Source organism: Bos grunniens, chromosome 10 (genome assembly GCF_055505025.1).
Source record: "Bos grunniens cultivar Pamir isolate PY7600 chromosome 10, Bosgru_T2T1.0, whole genome shotgun sequence".
Classification (NCBI taxonomy): domain Eukaryota; kingdom Metazoa; phylum Chordata; class Mammalia; order Artiodactyla; family Bovidae; genus Bos; species Bos grunniens.
The window spans coordinates 48541635-48562106 of record NC_141174.1 but is presented as its reverse complement, the minus strand read 5'-3'; the positions used below and the strand labels follow the sequence as shown (position 1 = coordinate 48562106).

General features: G+C 37.0%; 1 protein-coding gene and 1 long non-coding RNA gene across 9 annotated transcripts in view; one reads left to right on the top strand and one right to left on the bottom strand.

Annotated features, from left to right (window-relative positions):
- Positions 1 to 61: 61 nt before the first annotated feature.
- LOC147364487 (uncharacterized) lies at positions 62 to 8330 on the bottom strand. The gene is made up of 2 exons (XR_015134578.1): positions 8099 to 8330; positions 62 to 4347 (listed from the first exon to the last, which is right to left on the bottom strand). It is a non-coding gene; the product is annotated as an uncharacterized LOC147364487 (long non-coding RNA).
- Positions 8331 to 8383: 53 nt separating this feature from the next.
- DNAAF4 (dynein axonemal assembly factor 4) overlaps positions 8384 to 20472 on the top strand; it is an 85950-nt gene continuing 73861 nt past the window's right edge. For all 8 annotated transcript variants that reach the window (XR_015134553.1, XR_015134555.1, XR_015134554.1 and 5 more), the window contains exons 1-3: positions 8384 to 8546; positions 8934 to 9081; positions 12928 to 13061. Coding sequence is in view for 5 of the 8 variants with exons in the window: in XM_086321056.1 (XP_086177182.1) it covers positions 8424 to 8546; positions 8934 to 9081; positions 12928 to 13061 (405 nt within the window). In the remaining 3 variants the exon portion in view is untranslated. The remainder of the gene's footprint in view (positions 8547 to 8933; positions 9082 to 12927; positions 13062 to 20472) is intronic.

Here is a 20472-nt window from a genome sequence, read left to right as displayed (position 1 = left end):
GGTTGATGCAACTTGATATTAGAGGTAATAAAGGTGACAATAAGATAAAAGTACATCAAGGTAAAATTTGAATGTACCAAAGGTTTATTTAAATGTGTGGAAGGGAAAAAAAATTATCCCATCTGTTGTAGGAAAAAGATGTACAGAGACTTCTGATCAAATAACATTATGAAACTGATGCTCTAAGGTATCACTTTGTTTCAAACATATAAAATGATAAATATAAAAAGATTGGGTTCAAAACAAATATATATATACGTGTGTGTGTGTGTGTGTATATATATATATATATATATATATATCTCCACACCAGGATAAGAAATAAAGGAAAAAACAAACTATGCTGAAGCAGCATCCTGCATGACTCTGAGCCCAAGACAGAAATCTGTCAAAAACTCTAATCTGGCAGGGTAATGAGGTCTAAGTGCTACTACATTCCAAACTTGAGATGCAATAATGCAGTACTTGAAATGTATAGCTTTAGATAACTTTGCCCAAAATATAATGAGCTAAGTGTTGGTCTCAAGAGCATAAGAAATAAATAATCCTAAGGAATAAAATTCTAAGGAATAAAAAATCCTAAGGAAAGTAGAGGAAGGAAATAAGAGAATAGAATAGAAAACAAACACTAGAGAGGAATAATAGGGCCACAAATTGGCTATTTAAAACATGTAAAAGATTTAATATTTAAAAGATTTATTTAAATGGTTAATCTTTAAAAGATAAAAGTTTATTTAAAAGGTGAATAAAATTGATGGGCTTCAATTTGGTTAAATTTGTGAAACTGATTTATTTTTAGTGGTCAATAGAACAGGAATAACTGCTTTAAGCCTGGTGTGAGTTGGGATTACTTGTGCTGCTGCCTCACATGTGAAAAAGGTTAAAAAGCAAACTTGGCTCCAGCTGATACCTGGGACTCTAGCTTATGGGCCTAATGTGGCACAAATACACAGTTTTGTAATTTTCTCAGTTGGTAACTTGTGTACAGTATCACCAAAGAATTTGAAACAGTAAATTGACGTAACACTTGGCTGAATTGGAGTTCCTAGGACACAGGTTAGAGGCAACTTAAAACTGCCAGAAAGGAAAGGAAGAACCTAGAAGAAAGAAACAAAAGTAAAGAAAAAAAAAAAAACCCACTGTAAATCAAAATTTCAAAACATGAAGAAAACTAATGATAAAAATAGCCAACAAACATCTTTTAAAATTTTGATCCACTCAATGAAAATGACAGCACAGCCTGAAAAAGACTTTAAGAGAAGTACAATTCAGGATCCTGAAAGGTAAAGAATAAAAAACAAAAATTATGAAATCCAATATATAGATAAGATATTCATTCATTCAACATTTAATAATGAGTGTTATTTATGTCAGTCACTGTTCTAACTGCTAAGAACATCGCAGTGCATGCCATAAATCAAGCAGACAAAACTCACTACGCTCATGAAATTTTTATTCTATAGAAAAAGAAAATAAACTAAAAGTGAATTAGAGTTTAAGTGCTAAGAAGAAATAAAAAAGGGAATGCTGAGCCTGGTGAGGTGAGGTGCTAGAGCAAATAGAGAATGTTTCATTTTGTAAGAAACCACTAAACTGTCTCAATTTTTTGCATTCCCACCAGCAATGAATGAAAGTTCTTGTTCCACTTCCTTGTCAGCATTTGGTGTTGTCATTGTTGTGGATTTTGGCCATTATAATATGTGTTTAGTAGTGGTATGTCATTGCTCTAATTTGCATTTCCCTTATGACATATGATGTGGAACATCTTTTCATATTCTTATTTATCATCTGTGTATCTTCTTTGGTGAGGTGTCTGTTAAGGTTTGGCTCATCTTTTAATCAGGTTGTTTGTTTTCTTAAGAATTCTTAGGTATTTTGGGTAACAGTCCTTTATTATATGTATCCTTTGCAAATATTTTCTCCCATTCTGTGTCTTGTATTTTCATTCTCTTAATAGTGTCACTCATAGGACAGAAAAAAACTTACTTTAATGTAGTCCAGCTTACCAGTTTTCTTTCATGAATCATGCCTTTGGTGTTGTACCTAAAATTTATCACTAAATCCAAGGTCATCTAGATTTTCTCTTGTGTTATCTTCTAGGAGTTTTATAAGTTTACATTTTAATTTTAGGTCTGTGATCTGTTTTGAATAGACTTTGTGAAGGTTAGAACCACTATGCCTAGATTTACTTTTTTGCATGTGGGTGTCCAGTTGTTTCATTTGTTGAAAAGACTGTTTTTTGTCCATCATATTGCCTTTGATCCTTTGTCAAAGATCAGTTGACTATATTCCTGTGGGTGTATTTCTAGGCTCTCTGTTCTGTTCCACTGATTTATTTGCCTGTCCTTTCACCAATACCACACTGCATTGATTATTGTACTTCAAACTTGATCTATCAATTTAATGCAATCCCAATCAAAATTCTAGCAAGTTATTTTGTAGATATTGACAAATTGATTCTACAGTTTATATGGAGAGGCAAAATACCCAGAATAGTCAACACATTACTGAAGGAGAAGAAAGAGGACTGACACTACCCGACTTCAAGACTAGGCACAAGGTTGGCCTGTCTTGGAGATTTCTAGGTGCTGGTATGTCTGACTTTGTAGAATGAGTTAGGACGTATATCCTCTACCTCTGTCTTCTGAAAAACTATAGATAATTGGTATAGTTTCTTCCTTAATGTTTGTCACCAGTGACCCCCATCAAGGTCTGGAATGCTCTCTTTTGGGAGGTTATTGATTATTGATGCAATTTCTTTAGTAGATATAGGCCTATTCAGGTGGTTTATTTCTTTTTGTGTTAGTTTTGGCAGATCATGTCCTTCAGGAAGTTGGCCCATTTCATCTAGGTTATCAAATTTGTAGGCACAGAGTTGTTCATAGTACTACTCCTTTATTATCCTTTTCATATTCATGGTGTCTGCAGTGATATCGCCTCTTTCATTTCTCATATTAGTTATTTGTGTCCTCTCTACTCCCCTTACTCCCCCGCTTTTTTTCCCTTATGTAGGCTGGCTAGAGGCTTGTTGATTTTATTTTCATAAAACCAGATTTGTTTTATTGATTTTCTCTATTGATTTCCTAGTTTTAATTTCATTGATTTATGCTTTAATTATAAATTATTTCTCCTTTTAAAATACTTTTTACATTGGATTTATTTTGCTTTTATTTTTCTAGCTGCCTAAGGTAGACACTGATTGATTTTAGATCTTTCTCTGACATATGCATTTAATGCTATAAATTTTTTTCTAGTCAAACTCTGATAAAACTCGAGCAGTTTAGGCTCTGGTTAAATAATTTCTTCCAAGGTAAGGTATTGCTAAGAACAAATAAATGCTCTGGCATATTTCAAAATCATTCATTTCCCATCCCCCTGATGAGAGCTTGAGGATATTTTTGTGTAAATATAAACTGTGAGAAACTGGTGGGGTTTCAGAAAGTAAAACTCACAAAAATGTTGGGGGCTGAGTCCCCCTAGACTAGCTTTTGTCTCTCAGATCTGCCCACATTGAGCCTCTAGCAATTTGTTAACTACATTCAGGTTTTCCTGCCTTGGCACTAGTTCCATGGACGTTTCTGCTCTGATTGGTTGTGATTCACCATACATACAATCTCTCCCATTTGGGGGACAGTGGCTTGCTCTGTGACCTTACTTGTCTTGTGCAGTTAAGAAGAGTTGTTGATGTTTCATTTTCTTCAGTCTTTTTCTTGTTGGGATGGAGTGACTTCCAAGCTCCGTAACGCCAGTTCAGGAACTAGAAACACTTAAATTCTTTTAAAAAAAACTGATATGCTAAAACAAGTCTAGTAGGAAAAATCATTAAGATCTATACTCTGTAAATGTCAACCTAAGATATTTCGGCCAAAAATAAAAAGGATAAATGGCACTTCACACTCTCTACATGAGCTCTACCTATATATTCTTGTCTAGCTGTAAATCACATTGTCTTTTCCTAAAGCCCAAATTTAAAATAGTAAAATAGTGAATGCATTTAAAACCTAGTGCTGAGATATTGACTTGAAAGCTATTCTGCATTCAGTTCAGTTCACTCGCTCAGTCGTGTCTGACTCTTTGCGACCCCATGAATCGCAGCAGGCCAAGCCTCTGTGTCCATCACCAACTCCTGGAGTTTACCCAAACTCATGTCTATCGAGTCGGTCATGCCATCCAGCCATCTCATCCTCTGTTGTCCCCTTCTCCTCCTGCCCCCAATCCCTCGCAGCATCAGGGTCTTTTCCAATGAGTCAACTCTTCACATGAGGTGGCCAAAGTATTGGAGTTTCAGCTTCAGCATCAGTCCTTCCAATGAACTAAAGTTTCTTGGAGAATGACTGATTCCATTTCCTAGAGTAAAAAAGGAAAAAAATTCCAAATGTGTCTAAATCATTTTGTTGCAAGAATAAAGGCTTTTTTTTTCAAAGGGTTTTTTAAAAAGTTCTGAGGTGGTGTTAAAAAAAATCATAAATGAGTCTTTCCTTATGGCCAAATTTGATTTTGATGATCAAAGAATAAATTATGGTTAATTAGTTTTAGGTGAATAATAAATCGGATTTAATTTTTGCTTTGTAATGTACGTACATTTTCACTCCCTAAAAGCCTGACAGTACGGAAGAAGAAAATAAGGACATGCCTCTATTATAGAACTTGTTTTTAAATTTTTACTTTTTCTAATATTTGTTACATACAAAATAATATAGAGATTTGTATATGTACATTATGAGTCAAAAGATGAATAAAGCAAATCCATCACCAAAACTAGAGGCAGAAGGGTAAAAAAAACTTAGCAATTTTTTTGATGGTCTCTGATGGCATACTTTGTTATAATGAACAAAATCAAAAATAATTTGAGGTGTTCTCTCAATTTTTCTAGGGAACCAGCCAATATCCTCCTGTCTTCCAGTGGGAGGAGCTGCACCTGAACTCATCTTGCCAGTGCTAGTAATTTTTTTTTTTCCCAACTTAATCTTTCCATGTGAATCAAGGTCTCCAGATACTGGGTAGCTGGCTTTCTCAGATAATTCTTATAGTTTGCACCTAAACCACGAATTGCCTGGGTCCCACTAGTTTCCCTCCTGAAAAGGTTCCCCTTCATGTTTGCCCTTACAGATAAAACCTTACAGAAAAACTTAACGATGACAAGATCACACACACACACGCGTGCATGTGTGTGTATATAAAAATACATATACTTAAGCTTTAAACTTGTATGTTCTCCTTTCTTATGGAAGGGAGGACAGCAAGGGGATGGAATTCCTCTCCTATAATGCAAAGCTACATTGCAGATCAAGCATATTGCTTTGGGTCCTATATGCTTCTCCTTGGGATGAGGGGAGAATGGGGGAACCCGGGTTGTTTTGTTATTTTCTTGGCTTTGTGAGTTTCTCCTTTCCCCTATTAAAAGCTATCTCTTACCCTTGTGGTTCAGTTTTTGGTGTGTATCAAAATTACCTGGAGGTTCTGTTAGAACACAGATTGCTGGGCCACAGTTCCAGGTTTTCTGGTTCAGCAGGTCTTCAGTGGGGTCTGGGAATTTGTATTTCTAGCAAGTCCCCAGATGATGCTGACATTGTTGTCAGGGGACCATGCTTTGAGCAACTTTGTTTTAATTCATGCAGTGTGTCTATGCAGAAATCAGCTCTTTTGGCTACCACAAAGAATGTCACTTGCCAGAGTTCCACCTAGGAGTTAACTGTTATCCTTTCTGACATCTTATCTTTCCTTTATAGTTTTACCACATATACAGGAATCCTTAACCAACAGATTTGCTTTTCATTAAAATTTTATAAAAATGGCATTATTCCTTAAGGGTCTTTGCTTTTTTTCCCCCACTCATCCACCCAGTATAAAGTTATAATTAATTTTTATTGTTGGATGATATTGTTTTGTATGAATATACCTACTGATATTTGGCTTGTTTTCAGGTTTTTGCTAGGAAGCTGCTATGGACAGTTACTTCTTTATTCAAGCATAGAGTTTCCCTCTCTTTATGAAAGGATCCAATCTAGAGGAAACCCTCCCTCCCTTAGACTTTCCCCCTAGTTCTGAACCCCCTTACTGAGACACTCAGGGTGGCACATGTTCTTCCTTGCTCAGTGACTGAATAAAACACAAGTTATTCAACTACAGATGTCCAATATATATTGAAAAATATATATCTTGTCATTCTTTATTGTGCCTGTTGGTGAATACAAGTTCTTAATCTTAGTTCAAGTTTTCAATCTTTTTTCTTTAACATAAGTGCTTTTTGATATCATACTTAAGAAAAGCTTAAGTATGACAAAATCATATATACACACATGTATGTGTATATAAAAATACATACATATAAGTTTTAAATTTATATATCTTCATCTGAAATTCATTTTTGTGTGTGACACCATATGCATGTAGCGATTCAATCTCATTTTTTTCCCATATGGTTACAATTTCTAACACCAATGTATTCAATAGTCATTCCTTTCTTTGCTTTTCCCCATTTATGTGCACACTTTCGCCATATATCAAATTTCCATCTACACTTGGGTTAGATTAAGATCTTTTTGTTTTTTAAATCTGTTAAGGAACACAGATAAGGAACACTTTTAAGATTGAATTAGTTTCAAGGCTTGTGAAACACTTTTTAGGTAAGTACCTAAGTCTTGAAGTATACAGATTAATGGTGTTTTAAATTGGTATCAGCTGGTGTAATGATTCAGTAATAAAACCGATCAAGTTTTTTAAAAATATTCATTCAGAGTGCAAAAAGTTTCATAAGACTGATAGAACAATTTCACCACACAAGTTTGTACGTGCTTAACAAAGTGATAATTTCCCTGAAACTCGCAAACAGCTCAAAGTATACTTTTAATTTACCATAAATACATTATATCACTTGTATTTCTTTATAGTGGCAGAATCTACACTTTAAAGTTTTGGAATACATAAACTGTCTTTAGAAGACACAAAAGAGAGTTTGAAAGAAAATGGTGAAAGTAGGCATTGCACACAAGAGGGAAAAATGTTAAAAGCAACATGAAAAAGAATCTACAGGATTGATTTTTAGGTTTCTCTGCTTGGGAGGACAAGAGACAAGAAGTCTAACATGGTCCCAGTATTCAAAGTTAGGATATCTTGAGACGATGAACTGTACTGAGGGGTGGCCTGTTTGCAGGGTAAAAGATGGTGTTTTTTCCCTCCCAAGTCTGTTGTTTCGTAGCTTTCCTCAAGGATTTTTTTCAGTAGCTTTTAAATTTTTATTAGTGACTTACAAAATAAAATGTTAAAAATCCCTATTTCTAGGTGGCAAATAGTTTGTAGGTGCTTGCTGCTGCTAAGTTGCGTCAGTCGTGTTCTACTCTGTGCGACCCGAGACGGCAGCCCACCAGCCTCCCCCGTCCCTGGGATTCTCCAGGCAAGAACACTGGAGTGGGTTGCCATTTCCTTCTACAATGCATGAAAGTGAAAAGTGAAAGTGAAGTCGCTCAGTCATGTCTGACTCCTAGCGACCCCATGGGCCGCAGCCTACCAGGCTCCTCCGTCCATGGGATTTTCCAGGCAAGAGTACTGGAGTGGAGTGCCACTGCTTTCATGTTATTAAAAAAAAAAAAAAATCAAATTCCGGTAATTTTTAAAGCGTCTCCAAGGAAAGAATATTGGGAGCTACAGCATTAGGATCTTAATCACGGTGTAGCCACAATAATCCAAGTGACAACAGGGTTGGGTATATGGATCTCAGATTCCTTAAACACGGCATGTGGGAAGACTAACATGGTCTTCAAGTTTCGTTTCAGCGCGAAAGTTACAAGTCTCCCTAAGCAATTATAAAACATATCAGTGTCAATTTAACTTATCCTACAGTTGAGTTGCTGCCAAGCATTTTCAGGTGAGTCATACGGTCATTAAGTTCTCAAACCGAGGAGCGAACCCTATCTACACGCCTGTGAGTGGCTTCCGACTGAAAGGCTTTGAACGACTATAACTGGACAGCAGGCTTCTAGGCCAGAACGTCTATATGAGCAGGAAATTCCCCGAACAAGAACACCAAATGGTGCTAACTTCTACAGCTTCCGTCACAACAAACAAAAGGCCAGGCTGCCACGGCGCGTGGGCGTCGCACCTGCTTCTCGCGGGTCACGCTTTCCTACGTCCCTTTTTTGCATTTTTAGGCGTGAAGCTTCTTTCTTGCTTAAGCGGAAGTGGGTCTGCTACTTCGCAGATTCCCGAAGGGATAAGACCCCAAACAGCGGGAACGCCCCCACAATCTGGCCCAGGCGGTCGCGAGGGGAGTCCGCAGGGCGGCCGCAGGGGCGCGCCCGGGGCACGCTGGGAACGCTGGGTGCCCCGGCCCTCCTGACCCGGAAGGGCTGGCGTGTGGTAACCCCGGGTTCCCTAGCAACCTAGCGGGCGTGAGTCCGCCTCACTCTCGCCGGCTGCCTCACAGGATGCCGCTGCACGTTAGCAATTACAGCTGGCAGCAGACGAGCACTGCGGTCTTCATCTCTGTGCCTCTCCGAGGCGTCAGCGTCCGAGACGCGGACGTGTTCTGCACCGAAAATTATCTGAAGGTAGGAACGCAAATCGTGCCAGCCTGCCCTGGGGGTGTGGTCTGAGGCGTCTGCGAGGGCATGGCTGTGGACGCGCAAGAGGCGCGTCCTTGCAGATAAGCATCCTAAAATATTAGTCCTATTAAAAATAAAACAAAGCAAAACAAACAAAATAAGATACGAATCTCATACAGGTGACACCTGGTCTGTAGATAGATGTCATCGGGTCAGGGATGGGATGATTTTATCCATGGCTTCCGTATGCCTTGCTACTTTTATCGTGACCTGGGAATAAATTTATAGCAGGAATTTAAGAAAATGATTTTGGCTTCCATCACTTATTTCTTAAGCGGTGTGTTTTTCATTTTGTGTAGCCATATTAACTTTCGTTTCCCCTCTTCTGAATAGGTGAACTGCCCTCCATTTTTATTCGAGGTGTTTCTCTATGCTCCCATAGACGATGAGAGCAGCAAAGCTAAGATTGGGAATAACACTATTGTTTTCACCCTGCGCAAAAAAGAAGCAGCCATGTGGGAGACCCTTTCTCTGTCAGGTGGTAAGTTCTTTACTAAAAGATGTTAAGCTGGTTGTGCTTTTAAAACTTTATACCATTCAAAAATCTATCTTTTGAAATAATTATGTTGCTCTTCTGGGAAAACAAAACAGGCACGAGCGTCATTTAGATGAGGTAGTGCTTCAGCTGTCTCTTAAATAACCTAATAACCTAATTATTGAGTAACCGAATTTCTAAAAAATTGAGTCTGTTAATAATAGCTCTTAAACGATGTGAGCTTCTATCTTCAGAGGGTAAGGCCTCCCGGTTTGGCCTTTATGAGCGCTCATTTTGTATTAGGCATTCAGTTCAGTTCAGTCTCTCAGTCGTGTCCGACTCTTTCATCTGTTAATCCTTGTAATAGTCTATCACTTAGGTACTCCACCACCCCCGCCATTTTTTTTTTTTTTTCCTATTAAGGTGAAGCTACTGAGGTGCAGAAAGGTTCAGTAATTGCCGAAGGTCACATTCAACAGTGGCTACATGTTTGAAGATGTATACTACAGAAGATAGTGAAGGACAGGGAAGCCTGGTGTGCTTGCAGTCCATGGGGTCCCAACGAGTTGGATATGACTTAGTGACTGAACAACAGAACTTTTACAGAATACAGATGTCTGAATCTTACCCTAGACAGATAAAATCAGTTTGTGGTAGTGGGACCTAAATTGTTAAAATGTTTTTTAGAGATTAAAATGTACAGTCCCAAGTTGAGATCTCCTGTTGTCTGTACTGTTAATCTGTATTCTATTCTTCTGCCAAAATCAGCTTTGTGGGTCAGTAATTGCCCTAGATAGCATATTCAAAAGCAGAGACATTACTTTGCCAACAAAGGTCCGTCTAGTCAAGGCTATGGTTTTTCCAGTGGTCATGTATGGATGTGAGAGTTGGACTGTGAAGAAGGCTGAGCGCCGAAGAATTGATGCTTTTGAAGTGTGGTGTTGGAGAAGACTCTTGAGAGTCCCTTGGACTGCAAGGAGATCCAACCAGTCCATTCTAAAGGAGATCAGCCCTGGGATTTCTTTGGAAGGAATGATGCTAAAGCTGAAACTCCAGTACTTTGGCCACCTCATGCAAAGAGTTGACTCATTGGAAAAGACTCTGTTGCTGGGAGGAAGACTGAGGGCAGGAGGAGAAGGGGACAACAGAGGATGAGATGGCTGGATGGCATCACTGACTCGATGGCATCACTGACTCGATGGGCGTGAGTCTGAGTGAACTCTGGGAGTTGGTGATGGACAGGGAGGCCTGGCGTGCTGCGATTCATGCGGTCCTAAAAAGTCGGACACAGCTGAGCGACTGAACTGAACTGAATTGCCCTCTACTGTTTTAGCTCTATTATCTTCCTCTCTGATACAGTTACCATGTTTTCTTGTGTTTTCTGTCTACTGTCTGAGATTTCTCTTAGGTCTTTGGCATTAAGCCTTGAGTTGGAACTATTGAGAATGGGAAAATTGCAGCCACTCTTTATATTAATGTTTTCTTCATATCTTGCAGTGGAATTAAATTTTTTAGTTCTTGGTACTAGGTAAGATTTTTCTCTACAATGTGGTTTTGAGTTCAGAAGATACTGAAAGGGAAATTATCATAGCCAGCTTACTTTAGTTCTGTATTGAATCCTAGACTAACTGAGGGGTTTTTAAAACCAGATTTGTTCTCTCCTACCCCTGCCTTACTTTTTGATTCTTTAAGTCCGAGATGGTGTCTGGGAATATGTCATGAAACACACACAGGATGTTCTGACTTCTCACCTAAAATTAAATGTAAATACTTTGATTTATTTCATTTGATGTTGATAATCTTAATTTTGAAGTTAGATGAGACCAGAATCATCATCTAATATAATGACTTAAACAGATAGCATACATGCTAAGTTGCCTCAGTCATGTCCGACTTTTTGCAACCCCGTGAACTATAGCCCACCAGGTTCTTCTGTCCATGGGATTTCCCAGGCAAGAATATTGGAGTACGTTGCCATTTCCTTCTCCGTGGGATCTTCCCGGACCAGGTCTTCTGCATCACAGGCAGACTTTTTACAGTTTGAGCCACTTATGTCATTAAATATTACTATTATTTTGATTTTTTCCACTATTTAAAACTTTAAAAATAATTCTTAGCCTATGTGCTGTAAGAAATCAGGCAGCAGATTGGGTTTGACCATAATTACCAATTAGACGAATCAAAATAGTCTTAAAACTAACTTATGTAACAAGTAATGAACATTGACTTTACTTCAGAAACCAAGTTTGAGATTCTTTTAGATGTCAAACTCAGTTTTTTTTTTTTTAATTTGTTAACCTTGATTTTTATTTTTTATTTTTTTCAGACTAGTTTTACATGCAATTCAGTGAAATTGTTTTAGCAATCTTTTTTTCCACATATAGTATTATGAAATTCCAATATCTACTCCAAGCCTGCCTCCCTCATTATTCACAAAATACTGCTCCAGTTTTTTTTGAAGTTCATTCTTGATCCGTTTTTCATTTCTTTTAGATGTGGAGCATTTAATTCAGAAACTTGATTTTTTAAAAATTACTTCTACCCCCCCCAAAAAAATTACTTCTGCCCCTGAAGCTGGTCCAGGTCTCTGCCACCCTCTTACTAAAACAGGTGTATGATTGGGGAGAGGCTTCAGACCTCATTCCAGTCCTGATTTCCAGCCAGGATCTTGGATGGGTAAAAATTCCATACTCTTTACTCATTTTTAACTGAAATTTAATATTCCCTTCAGTTATGAATGTAGACAACAATCAAAAGTAGTATCAATAAAATTCACAACATGTTCATATCAGGTACCTTTGTCTTTTAGATGCACTACTTTGAAATTATATATTAGACATTTTGCTATGTATTATTTAATGCATTAATAAAGAAGCAGGTATTTGTATATCACAAACTTAATGTTTTGTGTTTTAATATAACACTTAATATTTTGTAAGTATTTTAATATAACACTTTGTAACTAGTTTTCTTTTTGTATTATTTTCATATATTTTAAAACAATATAAAGGGTTAGTATAAGGGTTTACTAGTCATCCCTCCACTCCTACCCTCCTTGTCTCTTCTTACTTCACTCTCCCAAGTTTCCTCTCCCCTCCTGTTTTTTTTCTTCAAAGTCTGGATCCCTTCCTTAATCCTTATTCTCTTAAGATAATTTACCCCATAATGGATCACAGCCTGCAGTTTCTAAAATACTGAATCACTGAATAAAAAATGACTGTGAATTGTAAAGTTTTGTATGTAACATGTCGTGTGACATTATAATTTTTCCTAAAGCTTGCCCTGTACTCTTCATACATAAGCTAACCATTGATGTTTGTGAAGGTGATCGATCATGTTAGATGATCTCAACCCGTGTTCTTTTCTAAGAGACCTCCTAGTGATGCTTTATTGTGATCAGGTTTATAAGCTAATAGGAGAGAGAGGAGTATCAGTGTGTTCTCTTTCCTCCTCTCCTGCCCGATTTGCCTCTCCCCATCCCTCCCATTGCACACCCTCTCTCCCCCTCCTGTGACCCTCTCCTCCTCCTCTTCCTCCCCTGTCCACATCCTCATTCCCTGTCTTATTTCCTGTCTCCATTGCTCCTCTTGTCTCTTATTCATATCTTCCCTCTCTGTCTCTCTGTGTCTGTCTGTCTCAGTGCACAAAGGCATCCATTCTTTACTAATTCACTACTGTTACAGTCACTCTTATTAGCTTCTTGACTAGTTTAATACTGAGAAATGTTCTTACTTCTCCATGTGAAGTTGGGTCCAAAACCATCTTATCCCAGATCAATATGTAAGAAAAACAAATTCTCCTAAGTAAGACAAATTCATCATGATTCTTATTTAGTGATATTCTTTGTTTTAGTTGACAAAGAGATGATGCAAAGAATAAGGGAGAAGTCTATCCTACAAGCACAGGAAAGAGCAAAAGAAGCTATGGAAGCAAAAGCTGTGGCAAGGAGGGAAGATCAAAAATATACACTAAATGTCATGATGAAGGTAAGTTGCAGATTGCTAGGAAGGTCCTTTAATTAAAGATATAATAGTAAACTATGCAGTGATAATTTGTTCCATCTATGTACTTTCTCACCTTTTTGTTTATACCTTGGTTACAGGACTTGCTGTGTTACGTAGGTTGTCTGCTACTTCTGAAAAGCTGTATGAAAGCATGAAGGTTCAACAATAGATTTACCTGTTTTAAGGAGAATGTTCTATTTCCAGGGGAACAAAAATTATAAGGTTTTATGGTGGAAGTGTTTACTTCTTTTTTTATCTTGAAATTGATGGACATTATTATTTAAAACAAGAAAAACATAGATTGAACACTGAATATTGACCAATAATATCTTTTAACTGTTGAGGCTTTCAAGTTAAAGCTTTGATCAGCAATATATTTTTTGAGATATAACTCACATACCATACAGTTTGCCTATTAAAAGCTTACAATTCAGTGGGTTTAGTATATTTAGAGTCATAAAACCACCACCACAATCAATTTTAGAACATTTTCATCACCCCAAAAAGAAACTCTGCACCATGAGCAGTCACTCCCTATTCATCCAAACGTCTTAACCCTAGACAACCACTAATCTACCTTCTGTCTCTATAGGTTTACCTATTCTGACTAATTTTTACAAATAATTTCCCATCTTAAATTCTCATTTTGAATGACTAAGAAGTCTATAACAAGCATTATCTCATCAAGAGTTCTGTGGACTCATGATTGTTCTTTTGCTTTTGGATCACTAGTATTGTTTTTATAATCAACAGTTCATAATTCCAGTCCATAATTCCAAAGGCTTCTCTGCTTCTTTATCACTTTTACTTGATTTTTAAATATTGCCAATGGTTAATATACTTCGTTTTTTACTTAATAATTGAACATGTGGTCAGCCATCCGAAGATTCCTGCTTTCAGTATACTTGATGAGTTCCACCTTTTCTTGATCGTATTATCACTACTATCAAACTTTTACTGAATGTAAAAAAAATACAAGCAAAATAGTATAAAATTTGTGGCAACAAATAAGTATTTGTTGAACTGATAAATAATAGCCCACATACTGCTGCACTGTAAATAAAACAAAGCTGAACAATTGATTGCCAGGCAGTACCACAATGCTGTACCTTGAAGTTGATAAATATCTCCTGACATATGAAAGTCTGACTTTGGTATTTGTGACAGTAGTTTAGGGTCATTAATGTAGAAAGAATGAAGCTGTAGTTTACATTGAAGTAATAGAACCTATGAAAGTCTGTACCCTATACTACAAACTATTTATTTTGTCTGTCTCTTCCCCTGAGTATTGTTGAGAGTTGAGACTATATTTTCTTTCATCCTTATCATAACCATTGCCAAGTAAATAGTAGGTGCTCAAATATTTGAATAAATTAATGTGACTACATTGTTTGAGTACTCTGTAATCATAGTAAAATTCTATTCTGGTGGATAAATGTAGATAATTTTACTCTGTACAGTATTAGACACCATTTAGAAAAGAACTTTGATGGTCAATTAAGAGTAAATGAAGCAATATGATGACAAAAGGCATCTCATTATTAGCTTAAACCATAAATTAGCTTAAAACTTGATTTACATATACCCAAAACATTTTTTTTTTTTTCGCAGTAATCTTTTAAAAAGAGTGAGCAGGGCTAGTGCTAAGACTCACTGTTCAGTTTGCTATGCTGTATAGTGGTAACCTGCTCAGGCTTCCCTAACAGAACACCACAGAGTGAATGACAAAGCAACACACATTGGTCTTCTTGCAGGTCTAGGGCTTAGAAGTCTCAGATCAAGGTATAGCGGGTAATAAGTCTATTCCTGGCTTGCAGATAACTGAGAGAGAAAAATTCTCTGGTGTATCTTCTTATTAGGGCATATCTTGTTGTATCAGGGCCCCACCCTTATGACCTTATTTATCTTTAATTACTTCCTCAGAAACCCATGTAAACAGGAGTTAGAGCTTTAACACATCTGAGGGGACACAGACATCTAGTCTGCAATTCAGGAGACTGCCTGCAGTACAGTATACCCAGGTTCAATCCCTGGGTTGGGAGGATCCCTCTGGAGAAGAAAATGGCAATCCACTCCAGTGTTCTTGTCTGGGAAATCCCATGAACAGAGAAGCCTGGCAGGCTACATAGTCGGTCATGACGTAGCAACTAAACCACCAAACCAAATGTTTAGTCAATAACACTGTAAAAACTATCCAGACTTCAGTGGCTTATACAGCAATCCCCAGCCTTTTTGGCACCAGGGACCAGTTTCGTGGATTTTGCCATGGACCAGGAGTGGAGATGATGGTTTCAGGATGATTGAAGCACATTTATTGTGTGCTTTATTTCTAATCTAATAACTGCCACTGATCTGAGGAGTTCCGGTCTGTGGCCCAGAGATTGGGGACCTGTGGCTTCACACATTATTTCTCACAATTCTGCATGTTGGTCAGGCAGTTCTTGTGGTCTGAGTTTGCCTTGGTTGTGGCTGGATATTCTAGGATGACCTCACTCACATGTCTAGAGCTTTGCTTGGGAAAGCCGAAGTCCCTCTCCATGTGGTATTTCATTCTCCAGGTTAGCACAGATTTCTTTACTTCATAGTTAGTGTTTCTGAGAGTGGGAATGGGAAAGCCCTAATGTACAAGCCCTTTTAAACACACTTCTGTGTCACATTTTCTAATGTTCCATTAACCTAATGTTGCATAGAACCAAGCCCAAATTAAGGGTTAGAGAAATAGACTGCACCTTTTCTGGGGAAGAAGGGTGAAGTCACATTGCAAAGGAACATGCTTATAATTAAGGAGGGAACTTTTGGCCATTTTACAACTTAGTTTGAATTGAAAAGATTGGAGTTTAAGCAATAAAGATAATTTGATTTCATCTAGCAGGAGAAGTTCAGAGACAGAGCAGTGAATCCAAGCCCTGACTCCATCTCTCTACAACATCCTTAGCACTGCCTTTTCTTTGTAACTGCTTCATCCTTAGGCTGATAGGAAGATGATCCACATCTGCACATAACCAGGAGCCAGCAGGAGACAGTCTGTCTATTCCGTTGGCTCCCTTTCAAGCCCCATAAAATGATTGCTTTATATACTGTAGAATGATATTTCACATGGCAGTCAGTTTTACATAAGTGCAAATATATCTTTACTTCAAGTCTGATGCTTCAATCGTGGTTTACTGTGTCCATGTCTGCTTATCTTTGCTGCTGATCTGTCATTCATTTAGCAGACATTTACTGAATAGTTTAAAAGACATTGAGGCAGAGCTGACAAGTCAGTCTTCGATTTCAGTTTACTCATAGTATAGAGAGGGTGACAGACAATAAAAAGCAAAGATTACAGCCTAGAATGCATAAGAAATCATGGGCAGATAAAGAGAAAACACTGGCCAAAGATTGGTATCTCAGTCTGAAAGGATGATCAGGAAATAGGAGGCAGTGTGGCTTGTGCTGAATACTGGAGAATGAGCTACAGTTACCTAGGGATAAATGGGAAAATGGCATTATAGTCAGTTTTGTATAAGTGCTCGACAAAATTTGGCACAGTGAGGAACAGTTGTGATGAGAAATAAAATCTTGATATTTAGAAAAATCTCTGGAGGGGAACTTTTTAGGAATTTTCAGCAAGAATACCAAAATAATTGGTTTTGTGTTTTAGAAAGCCCATTCTGGCAAATGAGTTTGAAGAGGTTGCAAGGAGGAGGCAGAATTTTTGTATTCTTAGGATGAAAGAATTTTGAACATATTTATGTGTTGAAGAAAGAAGCCAGTAAAGAGGGAGAGATTGATAATATAACCAGGAGAGAGGATTGATGATGAAGCAGTTTTTTTTTGTGGTGGGATGAAGGTTGGAACAGGTGAAAAAATTAAGTCCTATGCAGTAGGGGCTATTTTATCTTTTGACTAAAGGGCAGGAATAAAGAATCACCAAGGGTTTGGAAAATTTTTCATGACACAGATAGTTAAAGTAATCCTTTGTTTTCATGGTGAAGGTAGAAAGTTCATCTACCCAGGGCATGAATAATTGAGATGGAGTAGGGGAGACTAATAGAAGCTTGGACTATTGATGCCAGGCTAATCTGAAACATGCTTCCCGCTCTCCCCTTTACTTTGGACTACTATTGCCTACTTTTTCCTGTTTTCTTCACTCTTTGTTTTGTAGGTTATCTTCTATTTTGAATTTTTTGGTTCTATTTTATTTTCTCTTTTAAGGAGCTTGTTTTCCCACTAATTTTTAACCTAAATAGGTCAAATTTGAAGTGCTTTCTTCTGCTATTTTTTTAAAGTTGAAACTCAGAAGCGTGGAACTGTAAAATAACTTTGCCTGATTATGTGTGAGTTACTTTCTGGAGTTGTCTAGATTATACTATAGGGCCTTTAAAAAGTCCTTATGGGTGAAACCACATGCCCTGTTTATTGGAAGCATGTATAACTAAGGAATAGAAAAGCTACAAGTAACTGCTTTCTCATTTTTTTTTTTCTATGCAATTGTAAAGGTGATTGTTTTATTTATGTATATAACCTTGCAGCTTATGGGATTCTAGTTCCCTGACCAGAAATTGAACCTGGGTCATGGTAGTGAAAGCCTGGAATCCTAACCACTAAGCCAGTAGGGGACTCTTGTAAATATGACTTTTAAATTTCTCTTTTTGATAGTTCGTTGTTAGTGTATATAAATGCAACAGATTTCTATAGGTTAATTTTATATCCTTCAACTTTACTGAATTCATGTGTTAATTCTAATAGTTTTTTGGTGGCATCTTTCGGATTTTCTTTATATAGTATCATGCCATCTGTAAACAGAAATAGTTTTACTTCTTCCTTTCTAGTTTGGGTTCATTTTCTTTTTATTGTCTGGTTGTTATGGCTAGGACTTGCCATACTGTGTTGAATAAAAGAGGCAAGAGTGGGAATCCTTGTCTTGTCCTGATCTTAGAAGAAATGCTTCAGCTTTTTACTGTTGAATGTGATTTGGCTCTAGGTTTGTCATATGGCCTTTAATATGTTGAGGTATATTCCCTCTTGTATCCACTTTGTGGACAGTTTTTATTGTAAATGGATGTTGAATTTTGTTGACGGCTGTCTGTGCATCTGTTGAGATGATCTTAAGATTCTTATTCTTCAGTTTGTTCCTGTGGTGTATCACATTGATTTATTTGTGGATATCCTTGCATTCCTGGGATAAATCTCACTTGATCATGGTGTTTAATCCCTTTAATGTACTTTTGGATTCAGTTAGCTAATATTTTGTTGAAGATACTCACGTCTGTGTTCGCCAGTGATGTTGGCCTGTAATTTTCTTTTTTTGTGGTGTCTTTGGTTTTGGTATCAGGGTAATGCTGGCCTGGTATAATGACTTCTGAAACATTCCTTTCTCTTCAGTTTTATGGAGTAGTTTTAGAAGGATAGATATTAACTTTTCTTTAAATATTTGGTACAGTTCACCTGTGAAACTGTCTGTCCTGTACTTTTGTTCATTGGGAATTTTTTAAGTCAGTAATCAATTTCAGTACTGGTAATTGGTCTGTTCATATTGTATATTTTTTCTTGATTCAATTTTGGGAGATTTTATGTTTCTAAGAATTTATCCATTTCCTTTAGGTTGTCCATTTTATTGATGTATAAATTGTTTGAGTAATTTCTTACGATCCTTTGTATTTCTGTGGTGTTAGTTATAACATCGTTTTTCATTTCTGATTTTATTTGGGCCTGCTTTTTTTTTAATTGATCTGAGTAATAGTTTATCAATTTTATTTTTTGACAGATTCAGCTTTTAGTTTCCATGGTTTCTTAAAATTGTTTTTTAGTCTCTATTTTATTTATTTCTTCTCTGATCTTTGTATTTCTTTCCTCCTAATTTGGATTTTATTTGTTCTTTTTCTAGTTTTTCAGATGTATTATTAGGTTGTTTACTTGAGATTTTTCCTGTTTCATGATGTAAGCTTGTATTGCTATAAACTTCCCTCCTTGAATTGCTTTTGCTCCATGGCATAGATTTCAGTCATTATGTTTCCATTTTCATTTGTCTCCAGGAATTTTTTTATTTCCCCTTTGATTTCTCCAGTGACATGTTTTTTGCTCAGTAGCATTTAGTTTAGCCTCCACGTGTTTGTATTTCTTGCACTTTCTTTCTAAGCTTACAGCGTTGTGGTAAGAAAAGATGCTTGATATGATTCCAGTTTTCTTAAATCTGTTCAGACATATTTTGTAGCCTAGAATGTGATCTATCCTGGAAAATGTTCCATGTGCACTTGAAAGGTTTATTTTGCTATTTTTGAATAAAGAATTTTATATATATATATATTTATATATATATATATATATATATATATATATATATATATAAGGGCATCTGATCTTATATATATATAGCCATCTGATCTAATGTGTTATTTAAGGCCAGTGTTTCCTTATTGATTTTTTGGTCTGAATCGTCTATTGATTTAAATGGGGTATTGAAGTTTGCTACTTTTACTTGTTAATGTCAATTTTTGCTTTTATGTTTGTTCACATTTATGTATTTAGGTGTTCTTATATTGATGCTTTTGAACTGTGGTGCTGGAGAAGACTCTTGCGAGTCCCTTGGACTACAAGGACATGCAACCAGTCTGTCCTAAAGGAGACCAGTCCTGGGTTTTCATTAGAAGGACTGATGCTGAGGCTGAAACTCCAATGCTTTGGCCACCTCATGCGAAGAGTTGACTCACTAGAAAAGACCCTGATGCTGGGAGGGATTGGGGGCAGGAGGAGAAGGGGACAACAGAGGATGAGATGGCTGGATGGCATCACCAACTCGATGCACAAGAGTTTGGGTGAACTCTGGGAGTTGGTGATGGACAGGGAGGCCTGGCGTGCTGCGATTCATGGGGTTGCAAAGAGTCGGAAACAACTGAGCGACTGAACTGAACTGAACTGATGTTGAGTGAACGTATATTTACAATGATTATATCTTCTTGTTGGATTGATTCCTTTATTATTATGTGATGTCCTTTTTTCCTCTCTTGTTAACAGTCTTTGTTTTAAAGTCTATTTTGTCTGGTAATAAATACTGGTACTCTAGCTTTCTTTCCATTTCCATTTGCATGAAATACCTTTTTCCTTCCTCTTACTTTCAATCTGTGTGTCTTTAGATATGAAATGAGTCTCTTGTTGGCAGCATACAGATGGGTCTTGTTTTTGTATATATTCAGCCACTCTTTGTCCTTTGATTGATCCTTTTAGTTCTTTTACATCTGAAGTAATTATTGATAGGTACGTACTTACTGCCATTTTGTTAATAGTTTTGGGGTGGTTTTGGTAGTTCTTTTTATTCTTTTCTTCTCTTGCTCTCTTCCCTTATGATTTGATTCCTTTCTTTAGTATTATGTTTGGATTCATTTCTTTTTTGTGTTTCTATTATACATTTTTG